The sequence below is a fragment of the Bufo bufo genome, chromosome 9, assembly GCF_905171765.1.
Source record: "Bufo bufo chromosome 9, aBufBuf1.1, whole genome shotgun sequence".
Classification (NCBI taxonomy): Eukaryota; Metazoa; Chordata; class Amphibia; order Anura; family Bufonidae; genus Bufo; species Bufo bufo.
In genome coordinates, this window is record NC_053397.1 from 181,074,621 (window position 1) to 181,096,855 (window position 22,235).

Consider the following 22,235-nt stretch of genomic DNA (forward strand, 5'->3'; position numbering starts at 1 on the left):
ACCACTCCTAACATGTCTGTTTTAGGAAATAATATTACTCCACACAAAATGACAATTCTGGAGCATTTCCTCTTAGGATTCTATGTTGTGCCATACCTATCATATTCCTGCTAGATGTATATGAATAACAGGACAACTGGATGTGTTACCCGTAAAGGGTATGTACTTGCACACACTGACACTCACAAATATTTTTTAGATTTTTCCAAAGTTTTTTAAGCCCCCCAGGGGACCTATCATTAGATTGCTTCTTTCATACACTAATGTTATTTAGTACATTAGTGCAGGGATCAGCAACCTTCGGCACTCCAGCTGTTGTGAAACTACAACTCTCAGCATGCACACTTACTTGGCTGTTCTTGGCTATAATTCCCATAGAAGTGAAAGGTGGATTCTGGTAGTTGCTGAGTGCTGGAGGTTGCTGAGTGTATTGGAAACTCGTTATATTCCAATGCAGTACTGCTAACCTGCATGCCTACATTGAAATAAACCTGCAATAGACATGGTAGTCTCATACACGCTCTGTCTTATCACCACTAATGAACTGCTTCCTCAATCTCAGTGTGAGGAAGCCGTTCGGGCCCCAGGAGGGCAGCGTTCCTGGAGAAAGCTGCTTCAGATGCCGTGGTCACAAATGACCATGGAATTGAATTTGAGGGGTTAAAAGTCTGCGATCAGCGTTTTCACTGATCGCAGACATTAGCCCTTGGTGCATGCTGCATGGCACATATGGCATCTTTAAAGAGATAACATCCACAGTACATGTACGTCACATATTATGAAGGGGTTAAAGGGGTTGTCCGCTTTACTTATATTGATGATCTATCCTGAGGACAGGTCCTCAATATCAGATCAGCAGGGGGCCGACTCCTGGTACCCCTGCCAATCAGCTGTTTGAAGATAAAGCAATGCTTGTACGAGTGCTGCTTTCTCTTCATTGTTTATCTGCTCGCCATCACAACCGCAAAAGTGATTAGGTGTAATTACACCTCACCTAAACAGGAAGGAGCCATCCAATAGAAGTGAATGAGAGGTCTGAGATGTAGTTACACCTGCTCACCTCTGCGGTTGCAATGGCGAGCAGGTAAACAATGAAGAGAAGGCAGCGCTTGTACGAGCGATACTTTCTCTTCAAACAGCTGATTGGCAGGGGTACCGGGAGATGTACCCTCGCCATTCTGATATTGATGATCTAACCTCAGGATAGGTCTTCAATATAAATAAAGCGGACAATACCTTTAAAGAGGACACGTTACCGCTCCTGATGCAGTGAGCTCCTAAGGAGTCAGTGCAGAGGATGGGACTGGTAGAGGCCCAAATACTGTGTCACAGTGTACTGCCTCAGGACGTTTCTCCCCAGGGTTCGGTGCAGTGAATAGGTGTCATGACGGAACAAGGCAGAGATTATTTAACAAAGAAAGTCTTTCTTTACTGAGTGCTAAAGACAAATAGCAGCACATCCAGCAGCAGTTCATACAAAGTGCAATTTCTCTTCCCAGATAATGTGGTATGGTGGTTGGCAACATGGCAAAGGATGACACTCAGACGTTTTCTAGCTGACAATGTCTCTCCCTTCTTATTCCCTTCCCTATGGCTGTACCAGGGACGGATACAGGCAGCAAAGGGCCCCTGTGCAAAGGATGTACCTGCCCCCCCCCCCCCCCCACACCCAAACCACACATACAAATATAAACATGTGCAAATAAAAAACATCTTGTGAATAGGTTTACAATATGTATATATATATTCTTTTCATACTAGGTCACGCCTCTAACTCTGCCCAAAGTATAACTATACACACCCAGTCCCCTTAATGCCCCCAGTTGGCCGGGAAGATGTGCATTCTGGCATTTGTTTATATTCCACCTCCATTTTCTTTCTCAGTGCTTAATTCCCTGCTAACATTTATTAAAAAATGGCCAGAATGCCCCACATTGATTATTGGGGATTTCAAATGTGTTATTAATCAAACAGTAGATAGGGTTGCTATGGGGGCGGAGGGAGACGCGCCTGCTCAGGGGTCCCCCCTGGCACGTTTCTGCTCCGAGGCCAGGGGGGACCCCTGGCACGTTTCTGCTTCGAGGACGTCTGGGGAGGTCTAGGTCAGGGGAGAAGGGTCTTCTCATGTATTAGTAAATCAGGTAGATCCATGTCCAGAATAGATCATGCATTGGTTAATAAAAAATATGCACAATATGTAACACGAATGAAGTACGAGACTTTTGCCCGTCCCAGGACATACAAATAGGGAGGTCACCTTTCAGACTAAATCCTCACTGGCTATCACTAATAAAGAATCATGAAATAATACAAAAGGAAATAAACCAATTTTGGGTAACTAATTATGGGTCAACTAAAATCCAAATGGTATGGGATACCTTTAAGGCCTATATGAGGGGTATAATGGTCAGTCATATTGCAAATCTGAGAAAGGAGTACGGGAAAAATGCGAAATTTTTTAAAGAACAAGCCTCCTCAGCCACACAATCTTTCTATATAAATAGGACAGAAAAAAATAGGGAAAATATGCAGAAGACTGCACAAGCATGCTCTGACTTCTTCAGAGTTTATTCTTCAAAAGGCTAAAATATTTTACTGAATCGGGGCGACCGGGGAGACTTCTATCTAGGGTGATCTCAAGTCAGGAATTCAAAAAGAACATAGATAATATACGATTGGCCAATGGGAGGATGGTTAGGGGACAAGACTCCATAGAGAAGGCTTTCCTTGATTACTTTTCAGATCTTTACAGAGCCGATTGTAAGATTACGGATGAATTAATGGACTCTTATCTTGATGGTATAGTCTTTCCTACTATAACCCCGGCTCAAAGGAAGGTTCTCGAGGCCGATCTCTCTATTCAGGAGCTGGAAGGTGCAATCAAGCTATGTTCGGGTAACTCCACCTCCGGTTCAGACGGACTCCCATATGAATTCTATGGTAGATATAAAGAGGATGTTTTTCCTAGATTGTTGGAGGTCATTGCTGAATCGGTGGAGGACGGGAACCTGCCGGATTCAATGATGGAGGCCGTAATAATATTAATTCCAAAAAAAGGTAAGGACCCCATAGATTTGGGATCCTATAGACCGATCTCGCTGTTGAACGCGGATGTAAAACTCCTGGCGAGGATCCTGGCCACAAGACTTTCTGGGGTTATCTCCTCCATTGTCCACCCGGACCAGAACGGTTTTATTCCAAACAAAGGCACACAACATATTCTCCATCGGCTTTTTTCCAATATACAGGCTCCTGGGGGGCTGCTCGCTCCATCCTGTCTTTAGATGCCTCTAAGGCCTTTGACAGGGTGGAGTGGCGGTTCCTATGGAGGGTTTTGGCGAGGATGGGCTTTGGGGAGAGATTTATAAACATGATTAAAACACTCTACAGATCCCCTACGGCCAAGTTGAGTATCAATGGGAGCCTTACTGCCAGTATCGATCTAGATAGAGGTACCCGTCAGGGTTGCCCATTATCCCCACTCCTATTTGATATTTATATTGAGCCCCTGGCCTTGGCTATTAGGCAGGATGTACAAATTAAAGGATTTGGAACACTGGGAGAGGAAAATCGTATTTCTCTATACGCGGATTATGTCCTTTTCTTTGAAGATAATACAGAGATAACTGTCCCAAGAATTATTCGGATGGTTAAACTATTTGGTGAGGTATCAGGCCTGGATATAAACTGGTCAAAGACTATCCTGATGCCAATAAACCTGGTGTCTCAAGAGTCCTTGATAACCCAGTTAGATGTTGTTAATACTTTTCAATACTTAGGTATGACGATATCTCCCAAGGTTGAAAATTCTGTACATCTTAATCTGACCCCATTGATAACAAAAACTAGGGCAAAAATAGGGATTTGGTTGAGGCTTCCCTTATCCAGAGCTGACCGAGTGTCACTGGTTAAAATGGTAATTCTACCCCAATTCCTCTATGTCCTTAGGAATATACCTATTTGGGTAGAGGATAAATACTTCAAACTAATGGAAAGAATAATCAATGATTTGATTTGGGGAAGAAAACGAGTGAGACTCAAATTAGAATATTTATATAAGCCGCTGGAGCAGGGGGGTTTAAATCTCCCATGCTTTAAAGGATATTTCATCGCTGCTCAGCTATGGATGTGCAATGAATGGCCAAATAGTACTTCCTTAAGCAGCCTAGTAAGAAGCTCTGTACATAATAATATATTCACGCTCTTGGAATCTGGGCTATTGAATAATAGGGACTGGGGCCATAAAGGGACTAAAAAATGACTATTGAAAATGTGGGCTACTACTAGAGGATGGTTGGGGGTAAGGGGATCACTTATATTCACGCCTCTCTGGCACAATACTCACTTACAGACATTAGATGGTATAGCAAGGGATCAATTCTGGCAAAAGAATGGGATTCTCTATACGGCACAGGTGGTTAAGAACTGAGAAATTAAGTCGTTTGTGGAATTATCACATAATGTAGAGAATCTATCTTGGTTTAGGTATTTTCAGCTTTGCTCGGCACTTTTTAGTTTGGAGGATAAATCACTGTTAGAAATAGATAATTCTTCTCCTTTAAATGAGAGGTTTGGTAGGGTGGGGGAGCATTTTCACTAATCCAGATGCACTTTCCTTTAACTTTAATCATGTTCTAGTACAGTTTAACATTTATCACAGATTATATGTTACCCCTGTTTGGTTAAACAAGTGTGGAATAAGAGATACCTCCAAGTGTCCTCGTTGTGACACTGATGGTGCAGATTATCTACATTTGATCTGGGCATGCCCAGAACTCGGGGCATACTGGAGTGGTATTAACAATCTTCTCACCCACAAATTAAAAGTACAGATTCCTCTTGAGCCACAATTGTTTTTGCTGAACGATCTTTCCACATTAAGTAGCCATAAACCCCAAAAGATTCTACTATGCAGAACATTACTATTGGCCAGGCTCCTGATTAGTCGGGAACTGGTTTGCACGCCATGCCCCAGAGGTAAACAATTGGATAAACCTGGTTAATAAGGTGGATTAGAGAAATGGGTTAAAGCGAACCTTTCACCTGCATTTCACTTAATAAACTATCAAAAGTACCTTATAGATCATCCTCATTGTGTTAGCACACAGTCTTGTCCCGCTTTTCTGCCATGTATATGCATGAAAAAATCGCCTTATAAAAGTACTCTTCTCCAGCTCCACAAGTCACGATAGAAGTCAAGGGGGTAGCCCTTCCCTCACTCCAGGCTGTAACTCCCCTGCCCTAACCCCGCCTCTATGCTGACACCCGGCTCAGTCACCGGGACCGCGCTTGTACAGGCGGCGCATGCGCCGTCGGACTCAAGCGCGATCCTGTAACTGAATCGCGCATGTGCCGTCCCCGATGCCTGCCTGTCTTCAAGATAGCCATCTAATTAAATCTGGGTTTGTCACATGTGTATATCTATGTATAGATAGATAGCCCCATGAAATATGCGGAGTTTTTGACATATAATACCTGCTGAATATGATAGCAATGCCCCAGATGATCACTGGCTTGCGATCTGCGGCAAGTCAACAGTGATCACGTGGACGCATGGAGCGTGAAGATCGGGGCGCGCGCGCGCGTGAGGAAGAGAAGACAGGCAGGCATCGGGGACGGCACATGCGCGATTCAGTTACAGGATCGCGCTTGAGTCCGACGGCGCATGCGCAGCCTGTACAAGCGCGGTCCCGGCGACTGAGCCGGGTGTCAATTAGACTGCATAGAGGCGGGGTTAGGGCAGGGGAGTTACAGCCTGGAGTGAGGGAAGGGCTACCCCCTTGACTTCTACCGTGACTTGTGGAGCTGGAGAAGAGTACTTTATAAGGCGATTTTTTCATGCATATATATGGCAAAAAAGCGGGACAAGACCGTGTGCTAACACAATGAGGATGATCGCAGGGTGGGGGGATAATGGGGTTAAGCGGGAAAAATGTTGAGAAAATGTTTAATAAGCTTTAACTGTACGTTGTGTATTTGCTTTTCATAGTAATAAAGATGTTAAATAAAAAAAAAAGTTATGTGCCCCCTTCACAGGAAGTTAAAAAAATATACTCACTTAGTTCCCCATGATCACAGTTCAGCCGCTGGCGCTCCACAGCAGTAGCAGGATGTAGTGTCACACATTGCTCTGCTGGTCTGTGTAGGAGGACAGCAGATTTCCGGCCGCACCGCTCCTCCTCATACACAGACCAGCAGTGTGATGTCTGACACTACATCCTGCTACTGCTGTGGGGCCAGGTCCATATTTAGACTTGATGCTGCCCTAGGCACTTTAGTGCCAGCTTTCTCCCCCCAATGAAGTCCATAGCCGATGGTAAAATGCTCCCTAGGCCTTCAGCTATCCCTCAGGACTACCTCATACACTTGGACAATTAAAGGACTGACCTGTTATGTGTGCGCTTGGCAGCTGAAGGCATCTGTGTTGGTCCCATGTTCTTATGTGCCTGCATTACTGAGAAAATGATGTTTTATTATATATAAATGAGGGCGTTACCATTACACCTAGAGGCTCCGCTCTCTCTGTAATTGCCGCACTTTAACATGGCCCGGTGGGATGACATTTTCACTGCCAGGTCCTCCCAGACAGGGAGCTGCAGTTGTAGAGTCAGCAGAGCCTCTAGGTGTAATGGTAACGCCCCCGTTGCTCCTAGAGGATCATTTGCATATATTCAAATATTCATTTTTTTTCTCAATAATGCAGGCATATATGAACATGGGCCCAACACAGACCGGCACTGATGGGTGGCTTTAGCGCTGCCCTAGCCATTTTACAGGCTAAGGCAGCGCTAAAGCATGTCCATCAGTGCCAGTGACATCAACCAGGCTCACTGCCAGGCAGAATCCACCCCCAAATAGTATCCCCAGTGGTAATAAGGCTCCCTACAGTGCCCTCAGTACTAATAAGGCCTCCCTATAGGGCACCTCTTATAATCTATAAGGCACTTCTATACAGCCCTCAGTAGTAGTAATGCCCTCCACCACTGCCCACAGTATTTATAATGTTCCCTGCAGTGCCCCCTGTAATTATAATACCTCCTGCCATACCCCCCGGAGTTATAATCATCTCTGTAGTGCCCCCATAAATTATAATGCCCGTCCTCTCCCTCGAGTCTTCTATACCATGCAGTCCCATGTAAATAACACCAGTTGTCTCCCACCAGTCTTCTATATGATACAGTCCCATGTAAATAACCTATCTTCCTTACAGTCTTCTATACCATGCAGTCCCATGTAAATAACTTCACTCCTCTCCCTTTAGTATTCTATACCATGCAGTCCCATGTAAATAACACCAGTCCTCTCCCTACAGTCCTATGTAAATAACTTCTCTTCCCTACAGTTCTCTATAACATACAGTCCTATGCAAATAACTTAAATCCCCTCCTTCACCCCCTCCAACACATAGTCCCATATAAATAACCACTCCTTACCCTCCAGTCTTCTAAAATATCCAGTCCCATGTAAATAACACCAGTAATCTCCCTCCAATCTTCTATAACATACAGTCCTATGTAACTGACACCCCTGCCCTCCCTTCAGCCCCTCTAACATACAGTCCCAGTTAAATAACATATTTCCCTCCCACTAAGCAGGGAGGAGGAGGAGGTATATGGGGAGAACCACATCTCCCAGCATTTCTCTGGCACTTACATTCATTCCATGGCATCACAGGTCTCCACTGCTGAGCGCTGCCTCTTTCTGCACTGGTCACATGACAGTGATCTCATCACAGGTCCTACCTACACTTCCACTGCTGAAAAGATCACATGACTATGATGTCATCGAAGGTCCTTCAGTTATGGAGTGTAAACACAAAGGGGCAGCAGATTCGCAGTAAGTGCTAATCAGCAACTTGAATATTACAAAGCATTTACATTATAAACCTGGTCTGGGGTACTGCATTGACATGTCAGTGTATTTACCATGAAATACATATTATGAAATGTCTTTTCTCATAACTCTGTAATGTGCCATTCCTCTGTTATCCCTCCTGATTATGAAAAAAATGACAACTGAGTGTTACATTCCCCTCTCGCTAATCCCCAAAAAATAAATTGCGCCGTGTACCATTGAACACTCTATTACAAAGGTATTGTAAAATTAAATAAGGTCATATTGCTTGCTATGGGCACCTGATCTTCTTTTTGGATGCATGTGGATTATTGTAAGCCTCAAGCAAAACCCAAAGTAAGTCTTGTATTGGTGGCACACAGAGTCACTACATATCCATATAAATATACACCTAATGTACTAACCGGGATATACCACTTTATATGTAGTGGAAGTACATCTACTACCTTGAATGCCCTCCAATACAAAAATACCTCCACATAAATTAATCAAAACTCAGCTTCATTGAATACAAAGAAATAAATAGACATAAACATAGCAGCAGTCTACACAAATTCACCTATGTCAAAAGTCAAATAAATTATTATGCACCCAACACTTGCAATCGTCATATAGAAAAAGCTCAACAGAGCCAGTTAATAGCTTAGACGTAGTGATATGGGGATCATGTGATCACATAGCAATAACACCTACATATGGATTATGGACCGACTCTGCAGCGTCCTCTTCCCAACGCCGTTTCGCCCTAAGGCTTCTTCCGGGGATAAAGATAAAAATATTTTTTTGTATTCAATAAAGCTGAATTTTGATTCATTTATGTGGAGGTATTTTTGTATTGGAGGATATCCATATAAAATCATAGTAACATGGAGGTAGTGTATGGGACCATAGCAGGCCATACGACATGGGAGTGTCCATTTAAAGGGGTTTTCCAGCTTTCCTTACTTTTTTAAATTACAAACCCAGCCTGCCATGTCGGTGGAACAAAACATACTCATCTGCTTCCTGCCATTCTGTTCTTGGCTCCCTTCACTGGTCTTCCATCCTCATCTGTAAACTTCTTTATGTACGGGGTCATATGTGCCTCTACAGCCAATCAGTGGCTTCTGTAGTGATGTGTCCCCAAATGGCATGTGACCCAGCAGTAAAGTGCCACTTGAGAACACAATACCGGTGACTCCAGTCATTGGCTGTGGCAGTGCATGTGACCCTGTCCACAGGCTGGACTAGAAGACCAGTAAAGGGGCCCAGATAGGTGGAATAGGACGGCAGGAAGCAGGTGAGTATGGCTTGAGAACAGAAGGCTCAAGTTGAAATTTAACAAATTTAAAAAGATGAACAACCCCTGAGGACCTTTTTTTTTACAGACCCCTCAGCGTGGCTGGACCCTCATTGTGAATCATACTTATCTGATCCTCAATGCTGGGTTCTGGCACCATTGCTCCCCCTCGAGAGCCACAGGTCTTAGGTCTCCAGAGGCATATTGGCCACACACCCTACACGGAAATTTCCTGGTGGGCTGATGCCCAGGGGGCCGCCCAAGCCCTCTTCACGGCCTCCAGCCTGGTACATAAAGATCTGATGCTCTAAGCATTAATTCATGCTAGGAACATCAAGTACTTGCACCTTGCCAAAAGCCTCAGGTCCCCTCCTGAACTTAACTGTATCACCGTCCTCAGGACGGTGATACAGTTGAATACTGTGGTGAAGGCGGCAGTATTTTGTGCTGCACTGTGGTATTTGATTCTGCTGGGGCCACAGTATTTGTGCTGCTACTCTACAGTATTGCTGCCCCCCCCCTACTTCTGTTGTATTTGCCTACTTGTGTTGTCCCTGCCTACTTGTGGTGCCCCATCTTCTGTCAGTTTTTGACCCGCCTACAACATGGACCCACTTTTTAGTTTCTTTTCCAGGGCCACTTTAAGTTCCCAGCTGGCCCATGCAGATCTCCCCACATCAACACCCGGTTTGACCCTGCAGCCAATGACTGGCCGTGGCAGTGACGTATCACCCACGCATCGCATGATCTAGCGACATGACACGTGGGCAATACATCACCACTGCAGCAGCCAGATGACCGCCTCAAACCAGATGTTGATGCAGAGAGATCTGAGATCTGCTCCGCCTTAGGGGGAGTGATGGACCCAGCGGCAAGGATCAGGTAAGTATGATTCCCATTGCAGGTCTGGCCACGTCGGGGGATCTGCAGAAAAGATGCCCAGGTGTGGGCAGCCCCTTTAAGGGTGGTAGAATGGTTATGATTACATAATAGCATTTAGGCACCTACTGTAGTAACTACTGAGGGCAGTAGGTGATCACATACTACCAATACTCCAGCTTGCTTAATCAAACGTGGCCCATGATAAATCGCTCTACTGAACGCCTCTACCCTGTTAACCTTTTGCCTCCCACTGGATGCCGGAGCAATGACAAGTTCCATGAAGTGCACATGGCAGGGAACATCTAGATTTACTGCTCACACTTGATTTTCCATGTTCCAGATTTGTTACTAAACAACTTTCCCCTTTCCCAAAGTTGCTGGTGGTACTGTAATCACACCAATGACGTTTAAAGGAAAGAGTGTGGACATTTTGTGGAGGTTCGAGCCTCGCCTTTCCCTATCAGTTTATGTGTTTTTTTTCTGCCTTTATTTTTTGCTATAATTATAACACAGATAAAAAGCCAGAGGCTCGTGCCAAAATGTGACAAACACTTCCTGAGTCATAAATTAAAGACTGTACGGTTGTACGGCAAGGTCTGCAGCACTGAGCGCTCTCACTACCACGCATGGAAATTTCAACAATGGGGATTTATGCCGTACCTTTTTCTGTGGTGTTCACTGCTTTACACACGTGCACATGTAGCAGAGCTGAAACTGAACTTTATGAGACCTCTTTCACGCACAGTATTCTTTCAGTGTTTTTAAATGTTTGTCAAAAATGTCATGAATGTCAAGCATTTTTCATGACTTTTGGTGGCATTTTTTTTTATTATTTTGGAATATTTACAGAAAAATGCAAAGGCAGGCTACACTTTGAAAAAAAAAAAGCCAAAAAATTATAAAAATAAAAATGATGCAAATGAAGAGTAGAGATGAGCAAAGTATTCGCCAAATTTTACAAAAAAATTCACTTTATGACGAATTACTTCGACACAAAGCACATTTCTTTGTAAGTAATAAGCAGTGGGTGCAATGACTCGGAGCGGTGATTGTGCCGCCCCCCCCCCCCCCCCCAGTCATTGTACCCCTCAGATGCCGCATTCATAGCTGATTGCTACATCTGACAGTAATAATACAGTGTAAACTAAAAAAATAAAAATCATACTAACCTCCGTTTGATCGCGAAGAGCTGGCCGCCACCATCTTGATTGAAAATCCCACGTGGCACCTAATGATGTCATCATGTCAGCCGGTCATCTTTAATCAAGATGGTGGTGGCCAGATCTTCGTGCTCAAACAGAAGAGTTAAGTATGCCTTTTTTTATTTTTTACAGCCATTCAGGAAAAATATATTTGCTACCATGAAGCACGAGGAAATCTGGGTTCACAGCGAATCGAATTTTCCCTGAAATTCACTCAATACTAATGAATAGTGTTGATCGAGCACCAAAGTGCTCGGGTGCTCGAGTAGAACACTTTGGGATGCTTGGGTGCTCTACAGAACACAAGCATTAAACCAGGCACCCCCTGCTCTGAAGATGGGAGGGTGCCAGGTACCACTGAGGTCTATGCAGAAGATTGCTGTACAGTGGGGGAATCCCCCCGTGTAAGTCTGCGCTTAGAAGTCCCTGCTCTGACTCCATATATAGCTATGTCCATATATGGAGTCAGTGCTTGGGGACACCCAGTGTATTTAAATCTCATTTAGCCTCTATTTCTGAAAAGCTTCTGCTGGAATTTGAACACAACCTTATACATTAGAGGCAAGAACCATAACCACTCAGCTATAAAGCTGAATGATAAACTGTGTCAGAAAAACCTCATAGTAGTTTCTCGTGTAGTAAGTATTCCTATACAGCAGAAGTATCATTTTATATTTAACTGCAGGTTAACATGCAGCTCTATAGTGTAGTGGTTAAGGTTCTTGGCTCTAATGTAGAAGGTTGTGAGCTCAAATCCCAGCAGAAACATTTCAGAAATTGAGGCTAAATTTTATTTATATATAAGTTTTTAGCCATAATGTATTTACATATATCTATATATATATATATATCTATATATATATAAAGAAGGACGTATATATGTATGTATGTTCCGCGAAAAACGCAACCATTGATTTCAGCAAAACTTGGTATACACATCCCTTGCTACCTGGAAAGAAATCTTGTGGGGGTCTCAGCTCTCTAGGACGTACCGTTCCTGAGATATTCCCAAAAAATTACCTGTATTAGCCAATACAAGCCTGCAAGTCTTTCTCTTCATATCCCAACTGCCATACACACGGTCACATGTACCTTATCAGTCAATAGAAGCTCACAGGCCTTAGTCTCCACATACACACAGTTTTACTCCAGTTTTACATAAGAACCCAGACATTTTTCTTCACTGCTGTAGGTTAGCTTTAGGCTAGGATTACAGGACGACAATAAGTCGCACGACACATAGGGCACAATTACACTGCTACATGCATCCAACTTGGATGGATATTTTGCGACTGTCGCATTGCAGTCGCAGCATGTCGCAGTGCGACACCATAGCCTATCATTATAAAAATTGTTGCGCGACATTGGTACCACAAAATGTCGCGCGACACATGTCGTCATGTAGCCCTAGCCTTAAAGGGGCAGGGGGCTGTGGAGTTCACTGTTAATGGAGTGGGGCCACTATTAAAGGGGCAGGGCGCTGTGGAGGACACTGTTAAGTTGGCAGGGGCCACAATTAAAGTGGCAGCTGCTGTGGAGGTCACTGTTAATGGAGAGGGGTCATTATTAAAGGGGCAGGCCGCTGTGGAGGTCACTGTTAAAGCGGTGGGCACTGTGGAGGTCACTGTTAAAGGGGCAGGCACTGTGGAGGTCACTGTTAATGGGGATACTCTCAATATCTTTTAACGACACACAGAAACATGAAATGAAATAGATTAAATATACCCATGCGAAGCGGGGTCCTTCTGCTAGTTATTATATATTTAGAATATATTATGGCTAAAAACATCAGTAGTAGCTTCCCACATATTATGCATTCATATATATCAGAAGTATAATTTTATCTATATATACAGTGCTGCCCATAATTATTCATACCCCTGGCAAATTTTGACCTAAAGTTATTTTTATTCAACCAGCAAGTTTGCTCAAATGTAAATAAAAGCTGAGAAATGTTTTTTTACACAATAATGCCTCTTGTACATCGTCTTATTATATTTTGGGAGACACCTATGTCATTTCCCGTGGGAAAAGTAACTTTAAGTAAAAATTTGCAAGGGGTATGAATAATTATGGGCAGCACTGTATATATTATTTTTTTGATTGTTTGTTTTTAGTAATTGCACATTTATTTAGTACCATCCATTTTTTACAATTACTAAAAAAAATATAAACTATAGCAATTTAATTTAGCCTCTATTTCTGAAATGTTTCTGCCGGGATTTGGACTCACAACCTTCTACATTAGAGGCAAAAACCTTAACCACTACGCTATAGAGCTGCATGTTAACCTTTTTTCTGACAAAATTTATCATTCAGCTTTATTGCGGAGTGATTGAGGTTCTTGTCTCTAATGTAGAAGGTTGTGAGTTCAAATCCCGGCAGAAACTTTTCAGAAATAGAGGCTAAATTAGATTTAAATACAATGACTCGAGCACACGTGGTGTTCGGCCACGATGCTCAAGTCAAAATGGTGTGCGGCCGAGCATGCTCAATCAACACTACTAATTAAGGCTTTCAAAAATTTGCTATGGTCTTTAGTAGGGATGAGAGAACGTCTGTTTTAAAAGTTCACATTCAGGTTCGGGTTTCCACAGAATTGCATTATGGAACCCGAACTTCTAAAACAGAAGTTCGCTCATCCCTAGCCTTTAGGCCTCATACACAAAACCATATTTTTTCATCTGTGTGCTGTCCGTATTTTGTGCTGATGGCACACTGACCCATTTATTTCTCTGGGGCCGTACACACATCCATTGTTTTTGTGGATCCATATGTGGCCGTTCTGTACATGAAGCTTTACAGAGGACCTGTCAGCTCTCCAATAAAATAATAATTCTGAAGCATGTTTCCTCCGTGTTGTGCTGTTTCTCTGTTATTCCTACTAGAAATGTATGAATAAACTGATAACTGGGTGTTGCCATTTGGGAGTGTGTTCTTTACACACTTTGGCAATATCCAATCAGTGCTGACAGAATGTGTAGGTACATACACTTTTTACAAAGGGAATTGTAATACCCAGTTGTCAATTTATTTCTAAATTTCTAAAAGGAATAGCAAAGGAAGGATACTTCATAATTGTTCTGTCATGTAGAGGACAAAAATTTACTAAAATAGGATTGGTGACAGGTCCTCCTTAAAGGGGCTGTCAAGGCTTTCGTCAGGATAGGCCATCACTAGCTGACTTACTCCGATCATCTAGTGATGGCCTATCCTAAGAATAGACCATCACTTAGTAAAGGCTGGACAACCCTTTTAATGTAATATCTAGCTGCAGTGTTTTGACCCCTCCTCCACCCCCCCCAAAAAAAAACACCATTAAAACAAAAACATCTCAAAAAATTCACAGCTTCAAAACATTTTTAAGCCTGCTTAAAGATCAGAATTGCCCGATGAATGAGCGTTTGCTCCTGTCTTCAGTTCTGGGCTGTGGTCATATGACCATGTCCATGTAGCTCTTTCTTATTTCCAGGGATGTTATGTCCATGGGCGTGGCAGTGATAGGGGAGTGTCTATGTAACTAGCTGGGTGGGAGGAGCTATAAACTAGCTGGGTGTTGTTAGGGGCTGGAGCTGTGGTAGAGGAAGGAGAAGTGCATCATGGGTTTGGTTGGATACAGCAACAGGAAGTGCTACATACAGGATGGAAACAAACCAGAGTGATTGGTTTACATGGTGAAAACGGGTCAGGAGAGTCCAAACTGAAAAAACAGCATGGGGAAGATGTACACGAGGTAAGTAACTACATTGGCATATCTGTTACACAACATGGAAATCTCTGAAAACCACTTTAAGATAATTCAATTTAGATTCTACCAAATGTACAGCACGCAGGTCTAGGGAGCAATGTAAACAATAAAGAGGACACAGCGCTCTCCGAAGGGCAGCAGCCACTTGAAACAGCTGCTCACCATGGGTGCTAAGAATTGGACCCCAATCGGTGTCATATTGATTACCCATCCTAATGATAGGCCATATACAGTCAGGTCCATAAATATTGGGACATCGACACAATTCTAACATTTTTGACTCTATACACCACCACAATGGATTTGAAATGAAACAAACAAGATGTGCTGTAACTGCAGACTGTCAGCTTTATTTGAGGGTATTTACATCCAAATCAGGTGAACGGTGTAGGAATTATATCAGTTTGCATATGTGCCTCCCACTTGTTAAGGGACCAAAAGTAATGGGACAATTGGCTTCTCAGCAGTTCCATGGGCAGGTGTGTGTGTTATTCCCTCATTATCTTAATTGTAATGAGCAGATAAAAGGTCCAGAGTTCATTTCAAGTGTGCCATTTGCATTTGGAATCTGTTGCTGTCAACTTTAAAGATGAGATCCAAAGAGCTGTCACTATCAGTGAAGCAAGCCATCATTAGGCTAAAAAAAACAAAAAAAAAACATCAGAGAGATAGCAAAAACATTAGGCGTGGCCAAAACAACTGTTTGGAACATTCTTAAAAAAAAGGAACGCACCGGTGAGCACAGCAACACCAAAAGACCCGGAAGACCACGGAAAACAACTGTGGTGGATGATCGAAGAATTCTTTCCCTGCTGAAGAAAACACCCTTCACAACAGTTGGCCAGATCAAGAACACTCTCCAGGAGGTAGGTGTATCTGTGTCAAAGTCAACAATCAAGAGAAGACTTCACCAGAGTGAATACAGAGGGTTCACCACAAGATGTAAACCATTGGTGAGCCTCAAAAACAGGAAGGCCAGATTAGAGTTTGCCAAACGACATCTTAAAAAGCCTTCATAGTTCTGGAACCTTCTATGGACAGATGAGACCAAGATCAACTTGTACCAGAGAAATGGCAAGAGAAGAGTATGGAGAATGAAAGGAACTGCTCATGATCCTAAGCATACCACCTCATCAGTGTAGCATGGTGGTGGTAGTATCATGGCGTGGGCATGTATGGCTGCCAATGGAACTGGTTCTCTTGTATTTATTGATCATGTGACTGCTGACAAAAGCAGCAGGATGAATTCTGAAGTGTTTCGGGCAATATTATCTGCTCATATTCAGCCAAATGCTTCAGAACTCATTGGACGGCGCTTCACAGTGCAGATGGACAATGACGCACAGCATACTGCAAAAGCAACCAAAGAGTTTTTTAAGGGAAAGAAGTGGAATGTTATGCAATGGCCAAGTCAATCACCTGACCTGAATCTGATTGAGCATGCATTTCACTTGCTGAAGACAAAACTGAAGGGAAAATGCCCCAAAAACAAGCAGGAACTGAAGACAGTTGCAGTAGAGGCCTGGCAGAGCAACACCAGAGATGAAACCCAGCGTCTGGTGATGTCTATGCGTTCCAGACTTCAGGCTGTAATTGACTGCAAAGGATTTGCAACCAAGTATTAAAAAGTGAAAGTTTGATTTATGATTATTATTCTGTCCCATTACTTTTGGTCCCTTTAGAAGTGGGAGGCACATATGCAAACTGTTGTAATTCCTACACCTTTCACCTGATTTGGATGTAAATACCCTCAAAATAAAGCTGACAGTCTGCAGTTAAAGCACATCTTGTTAGTTTCATATTAAATCCATTGTGGTGGTGTATACAGGCAAAAATGTTAGAATTGTGTTGATGTCCCAATATTTATGGACCTGACTGTATATTGTCATTCTGTCATAGTCCTTTAAAGGGAACCTGTCACCTGGATTTTGTGTATAGAGCTGAGCACATGGGCTGCTAGATTGCTGCTAGCACATCCGCAATACCCAGTCCCCATAGCTCTCTTTGCTTACGCGTTTCCAACTCAATCCCTACTCATTGCATGGGAAGTGTCTGACCACTAGGGGTCTGCCTCAATTGATCACGAGAACACAGGCCCCGGAGTCACCATGAAAATAGAGCAGTGATAGGCATGCGTGACCACCACTCCAATAATTTCTACAGGACTGAGGGAAACCGTTCTCCTAGCAGTCGGAGCCCCGGCAATCAGTCAATTGTCCTGGGGATAAGGCTAAAGTGTTCACCCCTTCAAGCACTGTCTGGCCCAAATAGACCATCAGAATTTTAAGTAAGCAACCATGTATGTGTGTGACATGCATGTGAGTGACATACATGTGAGTGACATGTATGTGAGTGAAGAAATCTACATAGAATAATACAAAATAAAAAAATACATAAAACAATGTATGGCCAAAAATACAAAGAATTCTATGTGGATTCACACTGATATTTTGTTAAAAGTGGAGGAACCTTTTAAATGTTTTTAAGAGACCACCCTGTGGCTACAGAATGTACACCAATCTCCAACTCGTGGACTACAACTCTCAACAAACCTTGATAGAGACAAAAGCATGAGAGCCACAGGATAAGGACCCATGTAAGTCCCATGCAAGCTGTGATACACCAGGAGAGGGGAATCTAAGCAGAGCGCTGTGGACCTGGAAAATGTTCATTGTGACTCCGTTATGGATTTATGAGGTTGATTCAGATCTATTTTTTATGTCATTAATTAACTGGGGAAGTGGCACCAGGGCGGTCAATGATTTACTACACGTAGGACACAAGTATAGACTGATAAACGCCTCCATTCATTACCCAGTTTTCACATGATTGACCTGTGTTAGGCTCGCCATAGAGGTAGTGATTTTTCCCGACCTAAACAGAAGCAAATAATCGAGAGTGACATAAGATTGCCTCTGAGCTGCTGGGCCCCAGCATACCAGGAGCCAATGATAACACTGTACACCAGTTTTATGTGACAGAGAGCATTTTGGGCCCTCTCTGGTACCACAGTCCAGGTACGACTGCTACCTCTACACCCTTACGGGCTACACCCCTGCCTATACAATATCTAATATAAATCCAAAGCATCAAGATTTCTTCACAACAAAGACTGCCAAAAAATGTCCCAGCCAGAATAAAATGTGCTCTAACGATTCAGAGGCTTCAAAGGAGACCAATGGTTTTGGCACAATAGGTACGAGGGTCATCCTTGGCCACATCTAAAGCTACCTTTATTATGCCGGACAATGTAATGTAATTACAAGCCTCATACATTGTGTTACGTCTACTGAGAAGAAGAAGCTAATCCCAGGACGTCCTGCAGATTGATTGGATACCCCCCCCCCCCCCCCCCCCCATGATCAGCTGATACCGCCAGGAGAATTTCTTTTGATTGGCCGGAAGTGACGGTGCAGTGAAAACAGAGCCCTGCAATGTCCATTAACATCAAATGGGACCAACTATTGGGACGAACTTCTATCGGGTTAACATGTCCTAATAGAAAGTATGGAAGTGGAGGGAGAAACCTACAAATAACAGCCCCAATACGTTGTAAGACAAACAGAGATAGACAGAGAGAGGTAGAATAGATAGATAGATAGATAGATAGATAGATTTAAAAAGAAAGAAAGAAAGAAAGATGGATGGAAAGAAAGAAAGAAAGAAAGAAAGAAAGAAAGAAAGAAAGAAAGAAAGAAAGAAAGAAAGAAAGAAAGAAAGAAAGAAAGAAAGAAAGAAAAAGAAAGAAACTATATATATAGATAGATAGATAGATAATCAAAAGATGGAAAAAAAGAAAGAAAGAAAGATACCGTATATATATAGATAGATAGATAGATAGATAGATAGATAGATACATAGATAGATACATAGATAGATAGATAATAGATAATCAAAAGAAAGAAAGAAAGAAAGAAAGAAAGAAAGAAAGAAAGAAAGAAAGAAAGAAAGAAAGAAAGAAAGAAAGAGAAAAAGATACTATTACTATAGATGTGTTGACCTTGGAAAGATTCCTGAATATATACAGTATGAAGAAATACCTGCTATACGACGCCATATAGAACATCCTATAAGTAATCTTCAACCTCTGTCTCTACAGCTTTTGCGAAACTACATCTGACAGATGCTGGGAGTAGTAGTTTTGGAAGAGCTGTAGAGCCACACGTTGGACACCACTGCTACAGAGATGGAATCCTGCAGCGAAATCACCTGTAAAGTAGTTCACAACTTGTTACCTCATCAATGAATGAATGGAGTGTGCAGTCAGCAGGGTGGATGCCACCAGTCATCACTGCTGATTGTCTCCAGGGTCACTTACCCTATCTTAATGTAGACAATCCCCAGACTGAGAAAGATATGAAAGATCCAGCGTCTCGTCTTCCTGTTCATATTCCTTGTTTAGGGGGGCTTCACCAGTGATCAATGCTGACCGCTTGGGGGTAATCTGTTGGACCAGACAGGGGAGCTCCAGGTCAAAGTATCAAAGACACAGCCCAGCAAACCAAACCCACTTTTTGTGATGTGATCAGGCAGTTTTAGTGATTTGTAAATCCCAAGAGAAGCTGAGCCAGGATCAGTCAGTGAGTGCTGCCCACCCCCCTCTCCTCTGACTCCTCTGCTCAGGGGGTCCCAGGGATTTGTATGCAGGTCACACTCAGAGTCGTTCAGTGATGGGAGTGTGCGATTACACCCACTAGTGATAATGCTGCACCATCAGCCAGTCCATGTCTCCTTTACGATGGCTTTGGAGTGGGGAGAAAAAAAAAGAAAAACTTCAAGAAGAAAGAAAAAAAAAAAAAAAAAAAAGATAACTCTGCAGAACATTCACCTGTTGCTTGAGGTTCTGCAGCAGCTGCGTCGCTGTGCAAGGGCAACGAGCATGGTGCTTCCTCGGCCAGGGCTGTCTTCATGTGATCGTCACCAGGTAGACTGCGCCGGAGGAATACCTGGAGGCAGAAGGACACTGGGATCCTGTTTCATTGTGCACATTCCTCTGGTGTTGTGAATCTCAGCCTGTGCTGTCAGGGAGGGATGCAGCTGGGTGTGTAGACATTTGGTGTTCCTCTACTGTACTATGGACAATGCTGCAGGGGGGCTGGTTATATCTGTTTACCACTCATACAACCGTCCCTCCCTCTGCTCCTTTGACTTAAACTTTTTTTTTTTTTTTTTGTAATTTTTCTGCGGCTTCCTTCCTAAAGTTATGTTATGTTGCCCTGGGATATTCTGACAGTACCCCTCCTCCTTTGTGAGCCAGTGACAAGACAGCCTGCGCCCGCCACCCTCATCTATTTAGATCTTATCAAAATTTATTAAAGAAAAGCTAGACAGCACCCACAAAGAAATAGACCATTGTTGTCTGAAACAGATGCCCTCCTCACTTAGTTCTGATTGATTGACTTAAAGACGAGAGGAGGAAAAAAATAAAAAATACCGCCAACCGTCTGCTCCTGGCATGGGGAGTAATTCAGGTGCATAGCGACAGGGCAGCTCTATACAGGGCTAGTCATCCTTATACGTGAACTTGGAGAAGAGGGGTCACGTACCTTTAGCTATTCATTGTGTCGTCTTCTTCTATGAAAGGGGTTATTAAAGCGTAATACCTATCACACATATTAATGGCACATCGCCATCAATTTCGGATAGGTGCAGGTTCCACCTCTGGGACCCTCTCCTATCTGCAGTGAAGGAGTTCCGAAAATAGCCCCATGGAAGCCCCATAGCGGTGAATAGAGAGCGCACCGCACATGCACGACCACCTCTCCATTCACCGCTATAGGACTGCCAGAAATAGCCAAGCCAATAGTGAATGGAGGGTGGCTGCGCTTGCGCAGTGCGCTCTTCCTAACTCCTGGAGACAGGAGCAGGTCCCAGAGGTAGAATCCGCACCTATCTGATATTGATGTAGATTGATATATCGTTTTGTGGGGAAAGATTTAGTGTCATTTGTATTTCAGTCATTTAAAGAGCATCTGTCAGCAGGAACAACCCTGGTAGGGTTGATCATGCTGGTGAAAACGATACCTTTGTTGTATCTGTAGATGAAATCGTTGCTGAAATATCTACGTTTTTGGTCATATGTAAATAAGAGCACCAAGGGGCAGGACTAAGCCCTTGGGGCACTTCTTTTGTAACACCCCTTTGCTGTGGGCACTCCCCCCTCTCCTTTCTTGTCTAGCCCTGTCAATCAAGATGGGGGAGAGCGTCTCTGCACAGTCTGACACTATCTAATCAATGCTGCCCGTGGAAGGCAATTCCTACATAAACTTCTAGTAGGAATAATAGAGAAAACGTACATAGAGAATAGTGGTTCCCAAATTTTTACTTCACGTGGTATACAATAACTTATTATAACAGGCATGTCAGGAAAGGTGATTTGACTGTATATTGACCGGAGGAAAAGAACTGGTCCGGTCTCGAAACGCGTTAATAAATGGACTTGACAACTTAACTGCCCCTTGGTGCTTTGATCGCAAGCAGCACCCGTGCAAGACACCTTTATTTCTGGCTTTTTGAGGTGAATGTCAGGAGAAGTAAAAGGTTCCCTTTAAAAAGATGGTGCAAAGCTGAAAAAGAAGGCTGGTTTCTTTTACAGACAGCGCCACTCCTGTTAATGGGTTGTGTCTGGTATTGCAGCTCAGCACCGTTGACGTGACAGGGCTCTATGTACATATCTTATCAATAGTGTGTGGCTGTCTTTGGATGGCACCGGTGATAATCTGATGTCTATGGGGCCCGGCTGTCTGTTACTTACAGGTGGCCATAAACCTTAGTCTAAAGATAATTAAAATAACTGATAATATTAATGAAAACAATCATTTGTCAGATAAAAAATTAACAACGAACGATTGTTTCAGCCTGCTGATAAGACTTTTTGGCTAGAAAGAAGTCAGCCATGTTCAAAATGTTCATCCATGAAAGATCCTCCCACCCGAAGTCATTGAATGTGTATGGCCAGTCTGAACAGGTGTGAAGGTCAATATGGATTAAAATGTGGGAAGGATCGCCCACCAGATGATCATTCGCTCAACAGTTGTTCAACCGTCAACCCACTTCTATTTAAGGTGCATGACCACCTTATGGGTGGTGTATTAGACTGCTTGGATTTTACCTGGCAGCCATTCATCTCCACTATTTGGCGAAGCTAAATGCATACGTTATTAGGGGAGTTAGGGATGATGGTAATCTAATGATCATAACCACCCTCAGTTATATGTACAGATCGGATCTAGGTCTCCCATTAAATAGCTTAAAGGAATTGTCCACCTTG

The 22,235-nt window shown here is 43.1% G+C and overlaps 1 protein-coding gene across 2 annotated transcripts in view; it reads right to left on the reverse strand.

The window, feature by feature from the left end:
* LOC120979189 (protein Wnt-7a) overlaps positions 1 to 20,022 on the reverse strand; it is a 77,679-nt gene extending 57,657 nt beyond the window's left edge. Inside the window, exons 1-2 of one of the 2 annotated variants that reach the window (XM_040407774.1) lie at positions 19,794 to 20,022; positions 19,284 to 19,409 (exon numbers count right to left, since the gene is read on the reverse strand). In XM_040407774.1, the coding sequence (XP_040263708.1) occupies positions 19,284 to 19,354 (71 nt within the window). In that variant the 5' untranslated portion in view covers positions 19,355 to 19,409; positions 19,794 to 20,022. Of the gene's footprint in view, positions 1 to 19,283; positions 19,708 to 19,793 lie in introns of both variants that reach the window. The other variant, XM_040407773.1, reaches the window with a different exon arrangement.
* Between the last annotated feature and the right edge of the window lie 2,213 nt (positions 20,023 to 22,235).